General features: G+C 41.0%; 1 protein-coding gene across 4 annotated transcripts in view; it reads right to left on the bottom strand.

Annotated features, from left to right (window-relative positions):
• CCNY (cyclin Y) overlaps positions 1 to 21,404 on the bottom strand; it is a 228,300-nt gene that overhangs the window by 33,042 nt on the left and 173,854 nt on the right. For all 4 annotated transcript variants that reach the window (XM_073334456.2, XM_073334457.2, XM_073334459.2 and 1 more), the window contains 4 exons: positions 20,232 to 20,332; positions 16,853 to 16,888; positions 13,314 to 13,371; positions 13,090 to 13,209 (listed from right to left, as the gene is read on the bottom strand). In XM_073334456.2, the coding sequence (XP_073190557.1) occupies positions 13,090 to 13,209; positions 13,314 to 13,371; positions 16,853 to 16,888; positions 20,232 to 20,332 (315 nt within the window). The remainder of the gene's footprint in view (positions 1 to 13,089; positions 13,210 to 13,313; positions 13,372 to 16,852; positions 16,889 to 20,231; positions 20,333 to 21,404) is intronic.

Raw genomic sequence — 21,404 nt, 5'->3', positions numbered from 1 at the left:
TGCCCAGAATTAGAGGCATTTTAAAAGAAAAGCCAAGTGGTATTCAGCATCCTGGGCCAGTCTGCCCTGAAGGTGTCAGTTCCCTGATGTGTGAGCGCACCTTGCTGGCCAGCGAATGGAGCATTATTACAATGGATCAGAGGGAGGCTCCTTATTCTGTTCTCTGTAATAACCACTGAATCAAGCTGGGGCCGCAACAAGTAAGGATAGGTCGCAGTAATAGGAAAACACAGCTAAAGGAGGGAGCAGGGTGTTTTATCTACTCTGAGTGTTCACTAAAAACTTAAGGTATGTTTTACCTGTGCAGTGTTTACTTTCTTTGTTTCTATTGTTGCTTCCCCTAACTGTATATCATAAGCAGCCCAGGACATCTTCATTTTTCTTTTCTGAACACTTCCTCCTAAGCATGGAAGCTCCTCTGCCCACACCCTATTTTTGCAAACAGGGCAGGTGGATCATCCCATCAGAGTAATTGTTACCTCCTCTGCCACCATCTGACAGCACCTCAGCCCTGGCCTGAACACTGGCTCTTACCTCCCTCCCCGAATTTTGCTCATCAGCCTCTGTCAAGGTTCCTCCCCCACTCTGAACTCTAGGGTACAGATGTGGGGACCTGCATGAAAAACCTCCTAAGCTTATCTTTACCAGCTTAGGTCAAAACTTCCCCAAGGTACAAAATATTCCACCCGTTGTCCTTGGACTGGCCGCTACCACCACCAAACTAATACTGGTTACTGGGGAAGAGCTGTTTGGACACGTCCTTCCCCCCAAAATACTTCCCAAAACCTTGCACCCCACTTCCTGGACAAGGTTTGGTAAAAAGCCTCACCAATTTGCCTAGGTGACTACAGACCCAGACCCTTGGATCTTAAGAACAATGAACAATCCTCCCAACACTTGCACCCCCCCTTTCCTGGGAAATGTTGGATAAAAAGCCTCACCACTTCGCATAGGTGACCACAGACCCAAACCCTTGGATCTGAGAACAATGAAAAAGCATTCAGTTTTTTACAAGACGACTTTTAATAAAAAATAGAAGTAAATAGAAATAAAGAAATCCCCCCTGTAAAATCAGGATGGTAGATATCTTACAGGGTAATTAGATTCAAAAACATAGAGAACCCCTCTAGGCAAAACCTTAAGTTACAAAAAAGATACACAGACAGAAATAGTTATTCTATTCAGCACAATTCTTTTCTCAGCCATTTAAAGAAATCATAATCTAACACATACCTAGCTAGATTACTTACTAAAAGTTCTAAGACTCCATTCCTGGTCTATCCCCGGCAAAGACCCAGACTATAGACAGACCCACAGACCCTTTGTTTCTCTCCCTCCTCCCAGCTTTTGAAAGTATCTTGTCTCCTCATTGGTCATTTTGGTCAGGTGCCAGCGAGGTTACCTTTAGCTTCTTAACCCTTTACAGGTGAGAGGAGCTTTCCCCTGGCCAGGAGGGACTTCAAAGGGGTTTACCCTTCCCTTTATATTTATGACAGCCTCCCTCCTGCCTCTGCCTCCAGCTGTTTGATCCCTGGCCTGCAGTCAGTTTCCACCCTCTGCTCAGACCCTGCCCATCCCCCTCAATTTGCCCCCTTTAACCTTTTCAATCCTTAGCAAGAGCAGCAGCTTCAGCTAAGTAGGAGCCAAGCAGCACTCAACATCCTGACCACCTGCTGCCCTGACAGGGTCCTAGTGCTGGAAATCCTGCTCCTGCCGGGGTCACTGGGCCCGCGAACCTGCCAGAAGCGGGGGGAGGGCCGGAAAATGATCAGAGAGAGGGGAGGAAATATTAGGAAATATTCAAAGAGCTAAATATGTATAGCTTGGCTCAGAGAAGATTAAGGACATGAGATACAGATATTTGAAGAGTGTAAATACCAAGAAGAAAGAAGAATTATTTAGGATACAGGGAATATAGACTAGAAATAACAAGCTAATATAAATAAGAGCACATTTAGGTTGGAGGGGTAATTCTCCTTGGGGAAGGAAGCATGGCCAGCACCCTTTCCAGGGGCCTGCAGCTTTAGAATCAAGTTAGGACTCCAGAGAACACTATTTTATTCTTATACTACCCTCATCTCCATAGTATTTAAGCACCATCTAGTAGCCCATTAAGCAATCTGTCCTGTTTGGCTGGTTTTCTCTCTTATCCTGTCTCTAAGGGGAGAACTGTGTGTGCAGCTTAGTGCTCTGTTTCGGTGGGGTTTTGGTTTTTTTCAATGTACAAGCTATTATGCACTTACGTTAGAGAAGGCAGATCTGAGAAGTGTGTCTGGCACTTGGAAGGTCTGTAATGGTCCTTCGCTTCTGCGGGAGTTCCTTCCACAGACTCAGACCAAGAAATCTCTGTCTCCTGCACAGATGAGCTTTACCCTTATGATAGAGAGTTAAATTGTGCCAGAGGAACAGAGTTGTTGGCTACCCTCTTCATCCCAGTGCTTCAGGCCATCTCTTAGGTATGCTGGACCCAGACCATGAAGCACCTTGAAAATAAGGATCAAGACTTTGAACTTGACTCAATATTGTACAGGAAGCCAGTGTAGAAATTAGAGAATGGGTCTGCTGTTCCCTTGGTAGCCTGTGTTGCTGAGGAGACACAATGCAATGTTCTGGCTAGTGGAAGTTCCTGGTGAGAGATGCTAAATCAGCACCAACTTTTGGAGCTATTCCAGCTGGCTCTGGGCCCATTTACAGAGCAAGGCTTTTGGGTGATTATCACCATTGTAGCCCTAATTTTAAGCAGATTCACTGGCAGCGTGGGACCAAAACTTGGCTTCTGCTGGCACAAGCCAAGAAATGGCTCTAGGCTCAAGAAAAACAAATGCTGGGTATTTACTTGTGCAGCTCCCACTGGTATTCACATCATCTGTGCAACTACGTCTCTGCACATTTAGCACTCGGGTAAACGCAGATCTGCTCACTAATTTCAATCCAATTTTTGTATCAAATAGACCTAAGATTTATTGTGCTTTTCTAATGTCTTTGCTAAGCTCATTATGTTCTAATTCTCCTTCTTCCTTAACTTACAAAAGTAATAGACCTTCTGTATTTTCCTGTCTTTAGGATCAGTTGCTAAATTAAAGGGGACTAAATCTGAATTTAAAAAGTTCACCTTAGGGAAGTATGTTATAAAATGTACTCATCTGAACATTGGAGGAAATAAATCTGTACCTGAAAGAATCAGGAGAAGCAATCTGTCATCTTTACTGAAGACTCATCTCCACGTGACTATCTCAGTAGATTTTTCTGTTACAGAACCATAAGTAATACAATATAATTACCATGTATGGTGTTCAGAAGCCAGGAGTTAAATGCCATGAATTACTTTCACCCACTTAAGAGAGTTTGATCCATCTTTAGAAATAGTACTACTGCCTTAACAGATTGCAGACATTCTGGAATAGCACTTTATTTCCATGTAATTGATCCCTAGGGACTTGTCTTTCTGACACTAGGTTTATGCAGATGGAAGTCCACAATGCTTCCCTAGCTAAACATTCACGGAGCTGGATTCTAAAAACTAAAAGCACTTGCTTACCCCAGTTCACTTTCCCATTCCTCTCAGTATTTTCAGAGCCTCCAAACCCCATCTTTACCCAATTATAATCACAAATAGTGTGGCCACAAGACTCCAACAAGCATGATTATGGAGTCTACAGTTTGGCTCTCAGGTTGATTGGTAACAAGACTGCCATATAGTGAGCTCAGTTCTTATTTAAACAAACACCACAGGATAGAAAATGTTTGGTGGCCCTTGGCCAAACAAGATATGACTTTGCTTTTATTATCTGAGGCTGCAAAACAGGTTGGACCCCTGCCACACACACACACACACTTTTTTTTCTTTAAACACTAACTGCACTTCAATCTTTAAAAAAAACTTTGTTTACATATTTTGGTTACTTGAATGCTCTGCTGTAGAAAATCTTAAGTAATGCTCATTTAAAATTTTTTTTACTTTGAAATATGCTGTGCCCCCAAACTCCAGAAGCACTGGTCCTTATATTAAAACAAAAACAAAAACTTCCTTGATGTATTTGCCACCTAAGCTGGCCTTATCTGCATGTCTGTATTACATTTGTTCATTGAAAATGTCAAGCACCAGCTACATACAACAGATTTTCCTGTAGAAAACTTGGCATCTTTGTATTTCACTGTAACCACAAATGAAATTCTTGGGTGTATCGTGTAAGCAATCTTTGGGCATTTTTAATAATACAAACATAAAATAACAGAATTGAAGCTAAAATCTCAGTCAGAATAGTAATAATTCTGGCTTTTTCTTGGCCATTTCACAGAATTTACACCAAATATCGGATTGGAGGTTACACTCAGGACATTAGCAGTCTAATATTTTAGCCATACATTAAACTGCTTAGGTGATTTTTCCTAGCTGCGAATACCTTTCTGATGACACACTAATAGTTGAATAATATTTATTACATACTTCAAGACTGGAGAAGACTGAAACCAAAATGGTATTGATTTCTTTGCTTTGAATGAGAGCTAGGAAAAATTCAGAATTGCCATCCCATGGGAAATTCCAATATTTCAAATTTTGTTTGCCTCCCAAATTGGGACAAAATATTGAATACCAAAATTTTTGTGCAAAGACGTATTGAAAAAAAATTTCTATTCGGGAATATCAAAGCATTTCATCTTAATGTTTTCTGGTCCAAACAAAATATTTAGATATTCCCAAATCAAAATGTATATTTTTGGCTTATTGAACTGACCCTAAACACTGTTTTTAGTCAGTTCAGCATTTAACTGCTCTTCCCCCAGTATGAGCAACTGCTTCATAGGAGTTACGGTTCGAGATCCAGATATTCAATTCCCATTTACAGGCCAGGCTTCCTGGCCGGACAACATGTCCTATGATGCATCTGTACTCCTGTGCCTTCCATAATACACCACACAGACTGCAAGAGGAGAGACCATGTTGTATTAAGGGAGATGTAGTCCCCAGTAGAAGCCAGCCCAATGGAGAGAAAAGGGTCTGCACTGCAAGTCCTATCAGCAATGCACCACAGTGGAAAAATGCAGCTTAATGTTAAACTGACTCAAAATAAAACCTTTTTAGGTAATTTCAACAAACCAAAATGTTCCAATTCAGGTTGAACTAACGCAAAATGAAGTATTTCATTTTGATTTTTCCCAATGGAAAACCACATTATTTTTTTTTTAAAAATTGAAAAATGTTCCTAAAGGAAACGTTGATATTGAAGAAACTGTATTTTCTGTTGAAAAAAATCATTCCAATGGAAAATTCCCAACCAGCTCTACTCTTAATGGCTGTTTTTATCATCGGACAAAATGGAGGCTACGTAGGGAGCACTGAAAAGAAATAACTTGAAATTGCCATCTCTATTGCAACACTGGCAAGATTCAGACAAGTTGTTTGTGTGGCAGATCAGATGTTTCAGTGACAGAGCAGCTGTAAGAAAACAGGAGTAATTTGGTGTTCCTTTCCTGTTCTGCAAAATGCAAGAACTCTGTTGACCTACACAGTTCTGCACTGAAAGCATTTAATTTTGGAACAAGCTTCACACAAGGCCCAAACGTGTGAGGTGCTGACCGCCTTCTGAAGTCAACAAGAACTGAAGGAACTTGAGGGCTCAGGCCATTGAAAATCCTTCAATACTGAGTGCCTAAAATTTAGGCACCTAAATGATTCAGTGGCCAATTTCCAGCGGTGCTGAGCACTACCTGCTTTAGTCCCTCTGGGGAAAGAAAAAAAAACAGTCAAGCCACTTTTACTCAGATGCCTAAATGCATCTAGGTGCCCAAATTAAAAAATGTTCATCTAAGAACTTTAGAAATCTCAAAACATTTAAACAAGAGCCCAGTGGAGCAATGAAGTGGTAACAGTAGAGATTAATTATGTCAAAACCAAATTTACTGCAGATTTGGGTACAGTGAAAACTAGGTATTATGAAAACTGTAGCAGAGGTACTCTTTTAGACTAGATGATCTCTTTTCTGAAAGAGATGTGGGGTCAATTAAAGGGTAGATTCAGAATGCTCATTACATCATCCAACCCAGTCCATGTAAACTGCTCAGAAAGGGTTGGAGATGGGGGGGGGAAGGGAAATGTACTTACTTGGCTTAAAATTTACTGTCCAGTCAAAATGGCTAGTTACATGTGAAAAATTTATACCACAGTGACTACCACTGGGAAAATGAAATCCCTGATTAACTATCTCACCTTAAAAAGATAACAGAGTAGCAGATGACAGAATTAATAATTACATATTTCTAATACAAAAGTCAGCCATTCTTGAATGTTTCTGGGGGGAGAGAGAGAAAGCACAAAGGAGCAAGTGGGCAGCCAACCTATGGCTGACTGAGCTGATGGAAATCAGCTGGCATTATCAGAATGTTATAAAATTCTCAGACAAAATACCAGCAGTAGGAGCAAGACCTCCGCCAAAAAAACTTCATTTCTCATCAGCCATCAACCTGAGCAGAGAAGGAAATATGAAGGATTTAGCATCATAAAGGTAGAAACAGAGCCTTTTCTCATGACGTTTTTTCAGTACTGTGGGTCAGATTCTGATCTGAATTTTACTAGCAAAACTTCATTGATTTTAGAGGAATCACTGAATTTACATTGGTAAAGAGAGTCCAGCCTATGCTGTTTAAGGTTCCAATCCTGCAGCTGGTAGCATGCAGTTGTGCCTCTATGGACCCCAATCTGCTCCAGTGGTGGTCCCTGTGAGCACGGTAATCTGCCCACACACTGTCAGTTGTGAGACTGGGGCCTAAATGTTATCATCCCCCACATAACACATGAAGGCACAGTTTCCATTCCAACATACATCAACAAAGTAAAAAGGAATAAATACATCTGTTTCTTCACAAGTACAAAAGTTTGGTGCATCCCAATGTCTGAAACTGAAAAGGGATTTGCATGGAAAGATTATTGTATGTACTGGCACTAAGGTAACTTTTGCTAGGCACTGAAAGAAGCTTATTGGCTCGAATGCAGCCACTGAACTGCCACAAGCTTCTGTTCTAAGAGATTAGCCAGCTCCCTGCTGACTCTCTCCAAAAACAACTTCATGCTTTGCACTTGCTCAGCTGGGCACCTAACATGTTCCAGACAGACCTGGTGCCATCCATTTTGTAGAAGAGGATATCCTGGCATGATACTGCTTCTGCTTGTCCAACTTTGAAAAGAGACCAAATGTGAAAAGTAGTGAAGTAGTTAGCTCCAAAAATCTCTGAAAAAGGTGGCCAAAAATAAAAAACTATTATTATTAACAACAACAACAAACACCAGATATTTAACATCAAACCTTAGGTGAATCAGGAGAAACTCCAGTGCTCATAACCTCTGATTCTGCCTCAAAATTTCATCCAGTTTCTCCTGGAAAGAAAGATGCAGCTAAAAGACACTCAGACTATTATAGGATATTTATTTTCCACTCTCCTTGTACACTGGGCCTCACTGTTCCTTCCTAACACAGCCAGGATTCCCCCTGACTTAAGTGGAAGTTCTGGGTTCACAAGGAATGGAAGATCAAGATCATTAACTCAGAAGTCTAAAAATAAAACCACATTCCCTGAGTGAATTTGTACTTTTTCCTTTGGAAAAAAACCCCCAAAACAGATTCCCCCCATTCTCTTAAATTTTGCTTCTTTGCAATATTTCTACTGAAGCAGAAGTCAACACAGTTCCATTTTGTTTTCTTGGGTAATTATGCATGGTCACAGATGCTACTAGTTAGGAAAGTGCACAGCTCCAAAGAAAAGCATTTGTAGTCATTACTGCAGATCAGCAGGTTTTGGGTTTTGTTTTATTTTTTTCTTAAATCACCACTAGGTATGTGACATTGTATGGAAAATAGAGAACTGAGCCTAACAGGAATTTTTTGGCTTTGTCTCACTGCCCAAAAAAGAAATGGGAGGTAGTGATTTTAAATTTCCTAGACAGTGAATTTAGTATTGATATATAATATGGAGCAGATTTTATGTCAGATAATAACCTAATGCTGCCACATGAATCTTTGGACACAATAGGGTATCAAACTTAAACAAAAGATAAAGAATAGCATTGTGGCCATTTACTTTTTTTAAATGACAAGATTTTATTAAATAAGCATTCAGGATAGCTTTTATAAGATTGTCACTAGCAAGAGGAATGGTGGCCAGCACGTGGAAGGGTTTTCATATCTTGAGTTTGTCAGATATTCAATAGGGCTGTGATAGCTGCAGAATTCATGTCACTAGGACAGATTAAAGAATATGGTGGAGGGACATATTTCACTAACTTAGTGCCCATTCCTCCCCTTCCTCTTAGCTCTGCTACCTCCTTCGTGATTCACAATGAGCTGTCACACTATGGACAATGTGGCTTTCCGTTCCATAAAGGACACCTTTCTATTCTCAAGAAAATCCCCTCCTATCTGGTGAAAATGGTTTCCAGACACCCAGCAAAATCAATAAACAGAAAGAAAAACAGCCTTCTCCTCCATACATCAATTTAGCAAGTCAAACAAATGTTTTTAGATTAAACAAATTTTCACTAGCAGTTAAAAGTCAGAATACGCGATGTAAATGCAGTAAAGGGAGGGCAAGTTTTTTTGCTCTACACATATGCGTGTGTACACACACACACGTGAGATCCTATAATTATAATGAAACTGTCCTGGAGGAATACCTGATAGAGAGACAAAGTAAATCCCTAAGCATTAGACTCTCCTTCTGAGGAAATACTGCAGGTGGGATGAACTTTCTCTTTGCAGTTCTGCAGTGCTCTCTTTATTCTACTGTTGGAAACCTGACTGTTTCCAGGATAAGGAGAACTTGGGAACATTTGGTTGGATTAGTTAAATTCATATGGCAAACGTAGACTCCCTTATGTAATTACAATACTCTCATCACTGTGGCATACTGTGGAGATGAACATGGTACAAATGCTGAATGTGATCCAGGCACCAACAAATATCTTCTTGTATCTATATTCATCTAAATTTAAAAAAATAATTTAGGCTCTTTTAGGTACTCATCTGGCCCCTATTACCATATTATTTGAGCATCTCACAATCATTTATGTATTTATCCTCACTACAGCCCTGAAAGGCAGGGAAGTGCTATCACCACCATTTTACAGATAGGGAACTGAGGCACAGAGAGATTAAGTGATTTGCCCAAGGTGACACAGGAAGTCTGTGGCAGAGCACAGAACTGATGTCCAATAGACCATCCTTCCTCCCCAGTTCTAGTGATCAGACTGCTTATGTGTTTGTAGGACAAAGTGACAACAAATAACTAGTGAAGACACCTTTTCCTTGAGTTATGGATAATATTAATACTGAGCACTTATATTGAGGTAGCCAATTAAACAGTGACCTTACTAGATCGTGCCACTACCACCCAACCAGCAACACAGAACCTTGAGAACAGTGTTGCAGATATGCTTGGTGGAAAATGATGACAATCGCTAGGCTTCAGCAAGGATGGAAGTACCTCCTAGAGAGGGAAGAGAACATTTACGCAGTATTCCTTCCATAAAGCCAGGTCACAGCTTGAGCACAAGCCAGCTATTCACCAAGACAGAAAATGTTATTTAAATGAGTTTTAATCAGCAATAAAATTTATTCTTTCGATTATTGTTGTTTGTGTGGTGTTATTCTGAAAATAAATAATGCAAATTAGTATTTTAATTGTTTCAACCTCAGATATTAATTTCCTCACCTATCAGTACAAGAAATCTCTTCGCAGCTTTGGAGGGCTTTGTGGAAATTAAATATTTTTGTTTAATTATAAATTGTTTTGCTGTAATATTAAAGGCTTTAATTGAAATGTTTTAATTAAGCACTTGGAGCAGGGGTGGGCAAACTACGGTCCAGGGGCTGCATGCGGCCCTTCAGACATTTTAATCCGGCCCTTGAGAACCTACCAGGGAGCAGGGTCCAGGGCTTGCCCCGCTCCGGCGCTCCAGTTGGGGAGAGGGGTCGCGGGTTTGCCCAGCTCCGTGCAGCTCCTGGAAGAAGCAGCAGCAGCATGTCCCCCCTCCAGCTCCTACACATAGGGGCAGCCAAGAGGCTCCGCGTGCTGTCCCCTCCCCAAGTGCTGCCCCCACAGCTCCCCTTGGCCAGGAACCACAGCCAGTGGGAGCTGTAGGGGCGGCACCTGCAGACAGGGCAGCATGCATTGCTGCCTGGCTGCGCCTCCGCATAGGAGCTGGAGCAGGGGGACATGCCGCAGCTTGTGGGAACTACTTGAGCCTGCACCTCTGACTCCTTCCCATGCCCCAACCCCCTGCCCCAGCCCTGATCCCCCTCTTGCCCTGCAAACCCCTTGGTCCCAGCCAGGAGCACCCTCCTGCACCCCAAACCCTTATCCCCAGAGCACACGCCCCCAGCCAGAGCCCTCACTCCCCCCAACCCCCCGTGCCCCAGCCTGGAGCCCCTTCCTGCACACTGAACTCCTCAATTCTGGACCTACCAAAGAGCTCGCACCTGCAGCCGGAGCCTTCACTCCCTCCCGCACCCCAATCCCCAATTTCATGAGCATTCATGGCCTGCCATACAGTTTCCATACCCAGATGTGGCTCTCAGGCCAAAAAGTTTGCCCACCTCTGACCTGGAACATTACAATGGAGTTTCGTTTTGTGGGTTTTTTTTTTTTCCGGAAAGCAGCTTTTACGACACAGGATGGGGGTTCGTTTCACTCAGTTCTTTCACCAGGTGTACAGACTACAATCTAACCCACCATTGCTGCTGTCCATGCTTCTCAGGCAGCATCGCCAGGATATGCCTGCATGCCAAGGGGGAAGCAGTGCATTCACCTCAAGACACCCAACATACTTTGATCTTTGTTAATGTTTTAATAATATATTGATATATTAAAGAGGGACTGGAAAAAACCCAATAATTCAAGTCTCTTACTTAAGAGGCATTGTGATCTGCTTTCCTGGAGACATGCTGCATGCCTGAGTGTGGGCAGGCCCCCGAGAAGGAATGAGTGGCAGATGGCAGATCAGATTGTAGTCTGTTCCCACATCGGACTGCAATGAAACACAGGCTTGTGCAGGGGAGGCTGGTTTCTACCCATAGTCAACTTCTCAAAACTCAAAGCACTTGGCAGATTTTGGCTAAAGTTTGTAATGTGTCAGCAAAGCCAACTTAGGAGGGTTTAAAAAAGAAAAGAAAAGCAGATTACTTTCCATGCAGTCAGAGAGATCCATTTCTAGGTCCCCACTGATGGCAATGGTGACATATGAGGAAACGGAAATCAGAGATGAAGGGAGAATATGTAGCTAATGAATAACGTGGTATTAAAAATACTACTGTGTCATACTTCTAAAAGAAGGTTTGGAAGCACGTTACAGAGGTGGGTATTTACAGATAGTGGTACGGGAGTTCCGGCAGATTAACGGCCTGATCTGGAAAAGTGCCGAGCATGTGCAACTCCCATTGAGGTCACTGGAAGCTGCGGGTGTTCTGCACCTCAGAACATCAGGCCACGAATGTCTTGCCGAAGCTCCTACAACTCGTGAGAGGCACAGCCAGGAAGAGAACCCAAGTCACTTGAGTTCAGGTCTCAGCTTCCAATCACGAGGGATGCTCGTTAATTAAGACAAAAGAATAGTCAATTAATTCAAACAGCATGTTTAACTGCTGATGAAAATCCAATCAGTTAGCTGTGGGGTTTTATTTTTAACGATTTCTCTACAACAGGAATGGAGGACTGTTCTTTCTCCTCAAAGGTGACCACATTAACAAGATTCCTATGGAAACACGGAGCAGTGGTGTGACAGCCTAATGCGAACCAGTCGCTACATTATTGCTATGCATAATAAAAGCCTGTCTTTTCAACTAGAACGAGGGATCACAACGGCTCACAGAATGTAAATTTGGATAACAGGAGTTTCTGTAAGAGTGTTCCACTGTATTTGATAGTAAGCTCTTTAAATTAAGTGCTATTTCTGCATGAGACAGAGCAATAATCTCATTGTATAAAACTATGGATAGTGGCTGGGCCAAGCAGTTGACTAGGAGCACACTCCAATACCCATCCCAGAACAGCAAGGGCTTTAGGGGGCGAACCTTGCATGACTCTTCCCATATTCATGTCTCCTACTGACCAGCATGAGTGGTACTGACAGACGCTGGAGGGAGCCAGACCCACTGGCTATTCTCTATCAAAGAGAGGGAGGGCTTAAGAGATACAACACTTCAGGGACTGTCAAAGAGGAAGAATGGGGTCAAATGTCAAGGCTCTGCCTCTCCAATTTCACCTCCTATCCCCCAAAAATAAACCTGGTAAAAACTGTCCTACAAACTCACTCTGAAGAGGTGAAAATAACCAGCATGTCTGGTTTTTTAAACCCTACACCAAGAATGTAGCAAAAACTGTGTCTGAAACCTGAAGAGACTCACCAGGGTCAGTAGGATAGAAATTTCAGGCCAGATTCTCAGCTGGCGGAAATCGGACTACCTCCATTAGCCCATGAAATCAATGGAGTTATGCCTATTTAAACCAGCTGCGGATCTGGCCCTTCATCTTTAGCACTCTATTTTTAGGTAGATAAACTTCATCCTTAGCTATTCAATTGTTCACTGATCCGACATGCCCCTCAAAGTCATGTACACGACAAGTAAAAACAGCAGCCTCCAACATGCTCCAGTCACTCATGCAGCCCTTGTGCATCCATAACTCTTACTAATGCCATTAAGCTACTGACAGTTGTCAAAGAGTCTTTGCTGGAAGCTATAATGATACACAGTAAACCTGACCAAAGTGGAATGGTTTCAGTATCTAAAATTCCCACATGGCCAAGACACTTACCCCACCTGAGTATTATATTGCCTGGTGGCCAGTAATGTTATCACGCTGTGGGAGCAAGATATAAACCTGACCGTGACACATGCTATATAGATGACTGTAAAACTTCAGTAATAACTTCAATAATGTATTCTCCAAGAAAATAACTCAAATAACTTCCTTCATCTCCACAAAAAGTGTGATGAGAACAAACTCCTTAACAACGTCCAGCTCTGTACAGCTGCACAGAAACAAGCTCAAGGAACAATGGTGGATCTGTTGAATGATTGATGTAATTTCACAGACACTTACCAGGGTGACAATGGCACATTCAGCAGTCAGTTGAGCAGCACTGAATAACGTCCGAACAAAGCGGTAAATCTGTTTCTGCTCTGGGTCGTGTTTGTCATAGTCTGGTGGCACTTCGGATTTCTGGGGAAGAAATATTTTCAAACAGGTGACTGAGTCAAACACATAAGCACAGGGCAAGGCAGCAGACTGTCTCATGAAAGACAAGAAGAGGTAGATGAGTTTACCGAAAGGGGGTGAAGGTTTTCATCAAAAATATCTAAGAGCATCCTTCCGTCTGTGTCCCTGAAAAGAGAGAGAAACAAGTAATTTCTCTGCCAGCATAAGACTGTGCATGCCTTTCACAAACTAAAACAAGTCATCATTAATTGTAGCACTATTTGTGCTGACCATCTTGGTTGTAAGACGGTTAAACTTTGGTATTACAATCAAATCCCATCTACTGAAGAACAGCAAGACACTAGATGCAACTCCACAGACATTAATAACAATATTTGGTTTATTTAAGTTAAGAACTTTGTGTAATTTTGGAATAAATATTAATGATCAGAAAAAAGGTTGTAGCAACAGCAGCGGTCAAAACTCAGGACTTTGCTCCATGTGGATTTCTAATTACAGTTTAATCTTTATTCGATGCATCCTTGTTATTCTGGTCACGGGCTTCTCCTGAACAGAGACTGCTGAATGTACTTTCTATCTGTACTGAACTGTGTGCATTCAGGGAAGTTACAGCTTGGATGTTCCGTGGGGATCTGGGATCACAAAATATATTTAACTGGTGCCCAACATAGGTTTAAGCCCCAGCACCTGAAAATTAAAGGTTTCTGCTTTGCAACCTTCTAATGCACGAAATAAACATTTTCTTAAAATGGGATGAACATCTCAGCCTACTGTAACTGAAGTTAGCATGCAGCAAAGAGTTCCTCATCAGCTAAGAAGATATATACTTTGGGCCACATTCTTATACTGTGTGAGAGTAAGGGTATCACCTTACTCTACATATAGTCCACTAGAATGAGTGGTGAGGAAGGGTATTACAATTCTGGCGCTTTACAAAGGAAAGAGAAAAGGATTCTCTCTTTCTCCTTCCTCCGTGCTTTAGCTGCAGCCCACCGAGAAAGCATTTGCTTGGCCGTCAATACTTTGTTAAACAGAAGAATGAGATATGATAAGCATTTATTTTCTTCACTGAAAATAACATTTGGTATTTTTGTCTCTTGGGACTGAAGTATTTTCTATCTAATCTGAAGTGTTTTGTTATTGTTTTGCTTTCTGAGCACCCAAAAGCATGTTAGGCATTTCACAAACAAGACAGACATGGTCCCTGCTTGATAGAGCAAAAAATCTAAATAGAATGAAAGATGCAAAAGAGAACAACAAACAATGAGGAAAAGGAATTGGGGGAAGACGGGATGACAATTACAACAATACAGTCAGAGAGTTGGGTTAACTATGGGAAAACTTAGCAAGGATTGGTCTGATCTATCAATATTTCTCTTGAAAATGTGATTGTAACACCTGATTAGAGTTCGGGAAGTTAGAAAGTAATCTAGTTTTGAGTAAATCTGGTGTGCTGGACAGAAAAAGAATGAATGAAATATTTCTTAAATAGTTTCTTAACAACATACGAATGGCCATACTGGATCAGACCAAAGGTCCATCCAGCCCAGTATCCTGTCTACCGACAGTGGCCAATGCCAGGTGCCCCAGAGGGAGTGAACCTAACAGGTAATGATCAAGTGATCTCTCTCCCACCATCCATCTCCACCCTCTGACAAACAGAGGCAAGGGACACCATTCCTTACCCATCCTGGCTAATAGCCATTGATGGACTTAAATTCATGGAGGTTATCCAGTTGCAAAGCAAGGGTCTGGATTCAATTCCCATTACAGTCAGACTCGTATTGACTTCTATGGGAGCATGACTGTGCTTGTAAAACCCCAACAACCAAGTATTGATAAATCCTATATACACTGATGCTTCACTTTTGGTTGTGTAGCTGGGAAACTGAACTTTTAAAAAATTATTACTGTTACAGTAGCATGAACAACAGAGTGCTGTCCTCAAATTGTCCCTTTAATCTTGACTCACAGACAGTCACTTCATGTCTATTCTTTAAGAAAATGTAATAGAGATTTCAAGAGCTTCACTTCTAGAACGGTTTCTGAAGAGTACAGCAGAGGGCGCATTTACAACATGTTGTGTATCAATGCACAGCTACAGAAGACAGTGCAGTTCTTTCTTGATAAATTCACCTCTCAGAAGAGTGAAAGAAGCAATCAAGCTTTCCAACAGGAAAACATGCAGTGCACATAGATCTCAGATTATTGACACTGACACCCTTTAGGTACAAAATCAAAACAAGAGCAGAAAATATTTTAGTTTGGTTGTGTCACTTTAAAAAAAGTGATCCTAGGCAACCAGCTCCATTTACTCACCTAACCCTCACCAAGAAGGGTGAATGTTACAAGTATCACATTCATGACATGATCCTCAGGCCCCAATCCTGTAAACACTTTTACCCATGCTCATCTTGTTACCTACTATAGTTAAGAGCTACAATCTCATTGAAGACTGTGGGACTCTGAATAGGTTCAGATTACTATAAACTGAAAGAAGTTACTTAAATTTCCACTCTCCATCTATTTTTTCCGGTTTGTTTACTTTGCACTTCTAGGTCCCAATCCAAAGTCCATTGCAATCTATGGAGTCCTTTGATGGACTTTTGATCAGGCCTTTACAGCACTTTTATAAAAAGTTAGTTTAAGTGTTTCCCTGTAGAGGCTACACAAGTACCTGATAGTGTAGACCCTCACACCCGTGCAAACAGAGTCTGGCTTCAATGCAAAATTGGGCCACACTAAGTGAGGCCCTGACCCACCCAGGCACCTAGGTACATCCTTATCATTAAGCAGGTGAGTAGGCTCATTGAAGTCAACAAGATTATTCACATGGTTGAATGTAAGCACATGTTTAAGTGTTTTGCTGGACTGGAGCCTAAGTCATTTCCTCTGCTAATGAAAAGACCTGTTTAAAAACAATCATCAATAGGGAAGCTGAAAACCCCTTCTGACAATTTCAGGAAAGATTATTTAAAGGGTGCTCTCAGAAAACAGAATTGTTAAAAAAAAAAGTCAACTTACAAAATTAAACTCTTTAACAGTTTAAGTGAATAGTTAATTTCTAGATCTCTCTCTCTCTCATCCTTTTCCTAATCGTCACCTTTTAATTACCACACCCAAGCTAAAACCAAACAAACATTACCTGGTATTGGCACACCTACTTTGGTGAATAATTTTGTTCCTGAGGCTACTAATTTATTTATAATGCCACTCCCATTGCCTAATATATGAGTTTTTATTTCATGCCACATCACTATTGATAATTCTTAACTACTCACTGACCCAATGGTTCCTACAGCAACCTTCACCAAAGGGCAAAACAGAAGCCACAGCAGGACACAGTTTAGATGTGTGTGTCGTAATTTGTACTCACATTTTTTTATTAGTAAGTGACCATTGTGTGTGTGTGTAACTAAAATTGTTAAACAGAAGTCGAAGTTTTCTAAAACTACAACGAATTTGAACCACACTTAGTCATCATTATAATATTGTTTTTTAAAACTCTCAATTTATTCCCAGAAAAGCAGTGTGATCTATAGAGAAATCTCTTTATTCCAGGGGTAGGAGAAGCTACAGGCTATGGAAAAAAATTAAAAAGAAACACTGAACGTTTTTTATAATGTGAGACTCATTGTTTACATACCTGTTTTTGATGTGGTAATATATTGCAAGAGCTACACTGTAAAGCAAAATATAGAGTTAATGGCCTTGGAATCGGATTTAGGATTAAAAATATATTTTTTTTACACACACACACACACACACACACACACACACACACACAGAGCTATATAAATTTAAAACAGCACAAAGCCCAGATAACCAGTATGATCATTAACATATTTTGCTGTCCAGGATTCAATGGTAGTAAAAAACACTGTAGAAACTGAGTTAGGAGTATTTTGCTCAGCAGACAGTGTCCACTTTTCACTGTGGATAAATTGTGGATAAAATGGAACATTTATACTCCATATATCAAGTCACTCACATTTCCAGAAAATTTTGTCTTCCTTCTCACCCCTCATCTCCTGTACTCCATAATGTACCTTCTATTTAAAGGCCTACTCCCATTTAAGTCAATGACAAAACTCTCAATGACTTGAAAGATGCAAGATAAGGCCTTAGAAGGATTGGATATTCTCTGGTACGTAAAACAGAGGTTGGTCATTAATAAACGAGTTTTTGTGAGACCCCTGCCTGAACTCCTCCATGGACCTTCAGCCTATTATCTACTGCATTTGTAGATCAGTGGTTTTGCTAATGCTGCTAAGTTATGTGAATTACTTCTCCTGTAGTGGCTTGTGTGATTTTTACTTTTAAATCCATTACGTTTTGGCTGTCTCCCCAGTTAGCTACTGAAATACCAAGCTCCAATTTTTTTTCATTTTGCACCAATTTATAAGTTACTTATTTTATTTTAACATATTATGCATTTTTCTTGCTCTCAGTCAAGCCTTTATATTTTCTCTTTACTTGAAAGTCAAACTCAGAAATTAAACGTGAAAGTCTTCACAGGCAGTTCAAATTTTAGTTGTGTGCAAATATGACACACTGATCTAATTCACACCCGAGAACAAGAAAAATATAGCTTCCTCATATTATTTGTCAGTTTTCAGCTCCTGGCTCTGAACAAACCCACAGGTGCCAGAGGTAAACACCATATGACAAAGTAGAACCGCCAACCTAACTACTTGTTCTGACAGCCTGAGGAGCCACTAGAACTAACAGGGGAATAAAGAGGGAGGAGGGATTTTATTGTTCCCATTTATTGGCAATTTGTTCTGTCAATGATTCATTGTTACATGCTAGTCTAGTATTTTCTTTTAATCAGTCTGACCTAAAAGGCTCCATTTAAAAAAGTTAATTGGTTGTTTCACAATTTCTGCTCCGAACTTCTGTAAGACAACTGTGATGCATCAGACGCCCCACATGTTGAGAAAACACCAGGTTGCAGCTATACTGTGTGTTTCTCTCAGTGGAATTTTAAATGATTCTAGGTGGCAAGCAGCCGAAAAACAGGAATATGGTAGAAAATACAATTTTTTTGCTCGGATGAAGGTAAATGTCATATATTGCAAACTGTACTTTGCTTTGGCAATATAGAATTTAGCTATTGGTGACAGATGCATTAGAAATTCCTAGATTTAAATGGCTTGATCATATCTAAAATTGCAACTTTTTTTAAAAAAGGAGATGTTAAAAAGTACTAAATATTCCCTGGACAGTGCACCTTGCTTACTGAACACATGTCCACCCACAGGAGGAAAAAAAAAGGAAAGATAATTAATAATTTGATGTGATTGAAAAAAATTCAGGAAGCTGTGAGTTAAGACTAAAAATGCAGCCCAAATTCTGCCCTCGGGAACATATACGTAACTCCATTTGACTTCAGTGGAGTGGCATGTGGACACCTGAAAGCACAGCTCTACCTGCTGCCCTTAAAGGGTGGCTTCGTAACAAAACATCACCCCACCAACTGGAAAAACACCCACCGTTTGGAAACCTATGAAGTAGAGTGAGGGCTGAGTCTGCATTTCCTAACTTTGGTCAGATCCCTCAATATTTTAATTTAGGATGTTGGTGTGTTTTTAAATAATCTCTTGGATCAGATCAGCAGTCAGTGCATTTGGGATAGGAGGAGCTTGTGAACTTAAGTAGCTTTCCATCAACTTTCCACCCATCCAACCCTGGAGTTTGCCAGGGGCCAATCCAGTCCCTTTATAAAAGTTAAAGCAGCATAAGGGCTACTTTTATTTACACTGGTGGATAATGGCTCTAAAGGAGTCACTCCTCCCACCTGAACTACCAAACTGCACATTGCTCTGGCCCTGCGCCCTCCTGTCCCTGACACACTCCTTCCCCTACACTGGGGAGCCAGTCCTATGCCATCTGAGGATACCTCTAAACTAGGGGTATCCTCAAGTTTATCTAGGAGGCTGCTTTAAATCCCTTGGCACTACTAGAGTGGCCCAAAAACTGAGGAAGGGCTGGGACCCAGCTCAGCAACGTTTAGGAACTGGAAGTGGCCTATATGCTGCCCCTTTGTCCTCTGGTTCTTCTAATGATATTTTTAATAAAAAAATTAAAAAAAAAAACACGAGGGCAGCATAAGGCAACTGCCTTTTTACAGACATGGAAAACGCGTTAGTGACTACCAATGCTATATACTCATCTGAATGTCTGGTCTGTTATGTAAATACCTTTGCAGCATGGATCATGATTTAACACACTTTACATTAAATGGGTATACCCAACAATAGAGATACTACAATTGATTGGAATCTGAGCAGGATTCAAATAGCAACTTTTTCTTTTCTTTTTAAATTTTTAAAGAATGTAAGGTGCTTGGCCATCTAGTCTTCCATTTTCCCTCCACTGTACAGAACGTAGAGGAAAGAACAATGCTCCAAACACCAGCTGCATTTCCACATGATCTAAACGTAAAAGTTTTCTAGCAAAGACGGTAACTAACCTAGCTGTGCTGAGAATCCACGTGAAGACGAGCCAGAGGCGCACTCCCTACACAAGGCTGCCCATTGTCAGTTCATTGCTGTGCAGTACTTGCCTGCACTGAATGTGGAAGCCAAATCTGGAAGTACTGTATTTTCAATCCCGAAAGAAGCAGGAAGTTCTGGAAATCTCATCAGATTTCACAAGTACTGGATAAGCAAATAGGTATCTTAACTTTCGGGTGCTCATCCAAAGCAAACCAACCAATCTGAGGCTGGTTCACTCATCACGAGTACAACTGAAATCCCTGATCACTCCATTCTTGTGAGAACATGTGCAGTGCAGATAGTTATGGCATGACCCTAGAAGGAGCTGAGCATCAAAAATCTTTATTACAAAAAAAAAAAAAACCTTTAGAAAATCCCAGCCATTACCTCTGCAGTACATCCATATATGGCTGCACACACACAAAACCCCCACTATTTTGTAGCTTGGTTTCTGCAGTGCCTGCTTAGCAGTTGTTCAGAAATAATTAAATATATGTTTAAGTCAAAGAATTTAACATCACCCACCATTTAATTGTATACTTGAGGTTTGGTTGACTGACTGTGCTGTCATCCAGGAAAATAGTGGAGCAGGAACTGTATTTCCTTCTCAGTTGCCCAGGAGGATGCTAGGAAATAAAATGCAAAAGAATAATAGCAATTATATAATACAAAAATCTTTTTCCAAGGAGACATCACAATTAAGAAGTAGCTGAGAGAGAGAGAGAGAGAAATCACTCTCTCAAAGTTGATCATGTCTTGAATAAATTTAGAAATGGCAAAAACAATCCTATATAAAAATCAAAATGATCCCTTCCCCACCCAATGGTTCTTTCTTAAAAGCACAAAAAGCCACAAGTGATCTAAACACCTACCCGAGAATTCATTCTGTGTCACCCCACCTGCCTTCCCAAACACTTTCAGCATCCACATTTAGAAAGCAAACATGAGCAAGTTCTGCACTCTGGTCCTCATTTCAAAAAGAACAGGAGAGCGTGCATCAATGGAAAGGAGAGGACAAAAGGGGATTTAGAAATGGACATGAAACAGGTAATGGGGAGAGTTTGAGAGAGGAAAGAAGAATAAAGCACTGAAGATTATACAATGGGGGAGAAAGGGAAAATCAAGGGGAAAATATCTTGGCGAACAGAAGGCTTAGAGCAAAAAAGCTCCCACAAAACATTTTAAAAGTATGAGAAAATATAGGTTAGTCAGTCTGAGGAACACTAGATAAAACATATGAAAACAAAAATGAATTTTTCTTTAATTAGAAAATTTACTTTCTACAAAACTTCAGCCCTGATTCACCACTATCTGAGCAGCACTTGGACTTGGTGGAGAGCAGTGGCCACAGGGAGCCAGTCTGAAACTGAGTGATAGCTAGCAAGAATGCCAAGCTCAAGAAAGGCCTTCACCAATGGCCTTTCCATTAGCTGGTAAAAAGTAGCTTACACTTTGCCTCCCTAAAGAAAAATTTTAACCATCTCCATTATCAGCCCCCAGTTAATGACTTTCCACTGGTTTTCCCTGGCCTGTTCTCTCTGCCTGGCACTGTGACGAAGTGGAAGAGATTTGGGTCAGCAATATCAGAGAGACAACTGAATCAATGGAGCTATGCCGATTTGTAGCAGCTGAGGATCTGGCCCATGGTATCCTGACTCCCATCTCAGTGCTCCTTTCCAGATCTAGTCTATGCAATGT

This window comes from Lepidochelys kempii, chromosome 2 (genome assembly GCF_965140285.1).
Source record: "Lepidochelys kempii isolate rLepKem1 chromosome 2, rLepKem1.hap1, whole genome shotgun sequence".
Lineage (NCBI taxonomy): Eukaryota > Metazoa > Chordata > Testudines > Cheloniidae > Lepidochelys > Lepidochelys kempii.
The sequence above is the reverse complement of the archived record's forward strand: the minus strand, read 5'-3'. Positions and strand labels throughout refer to the sequence as shown.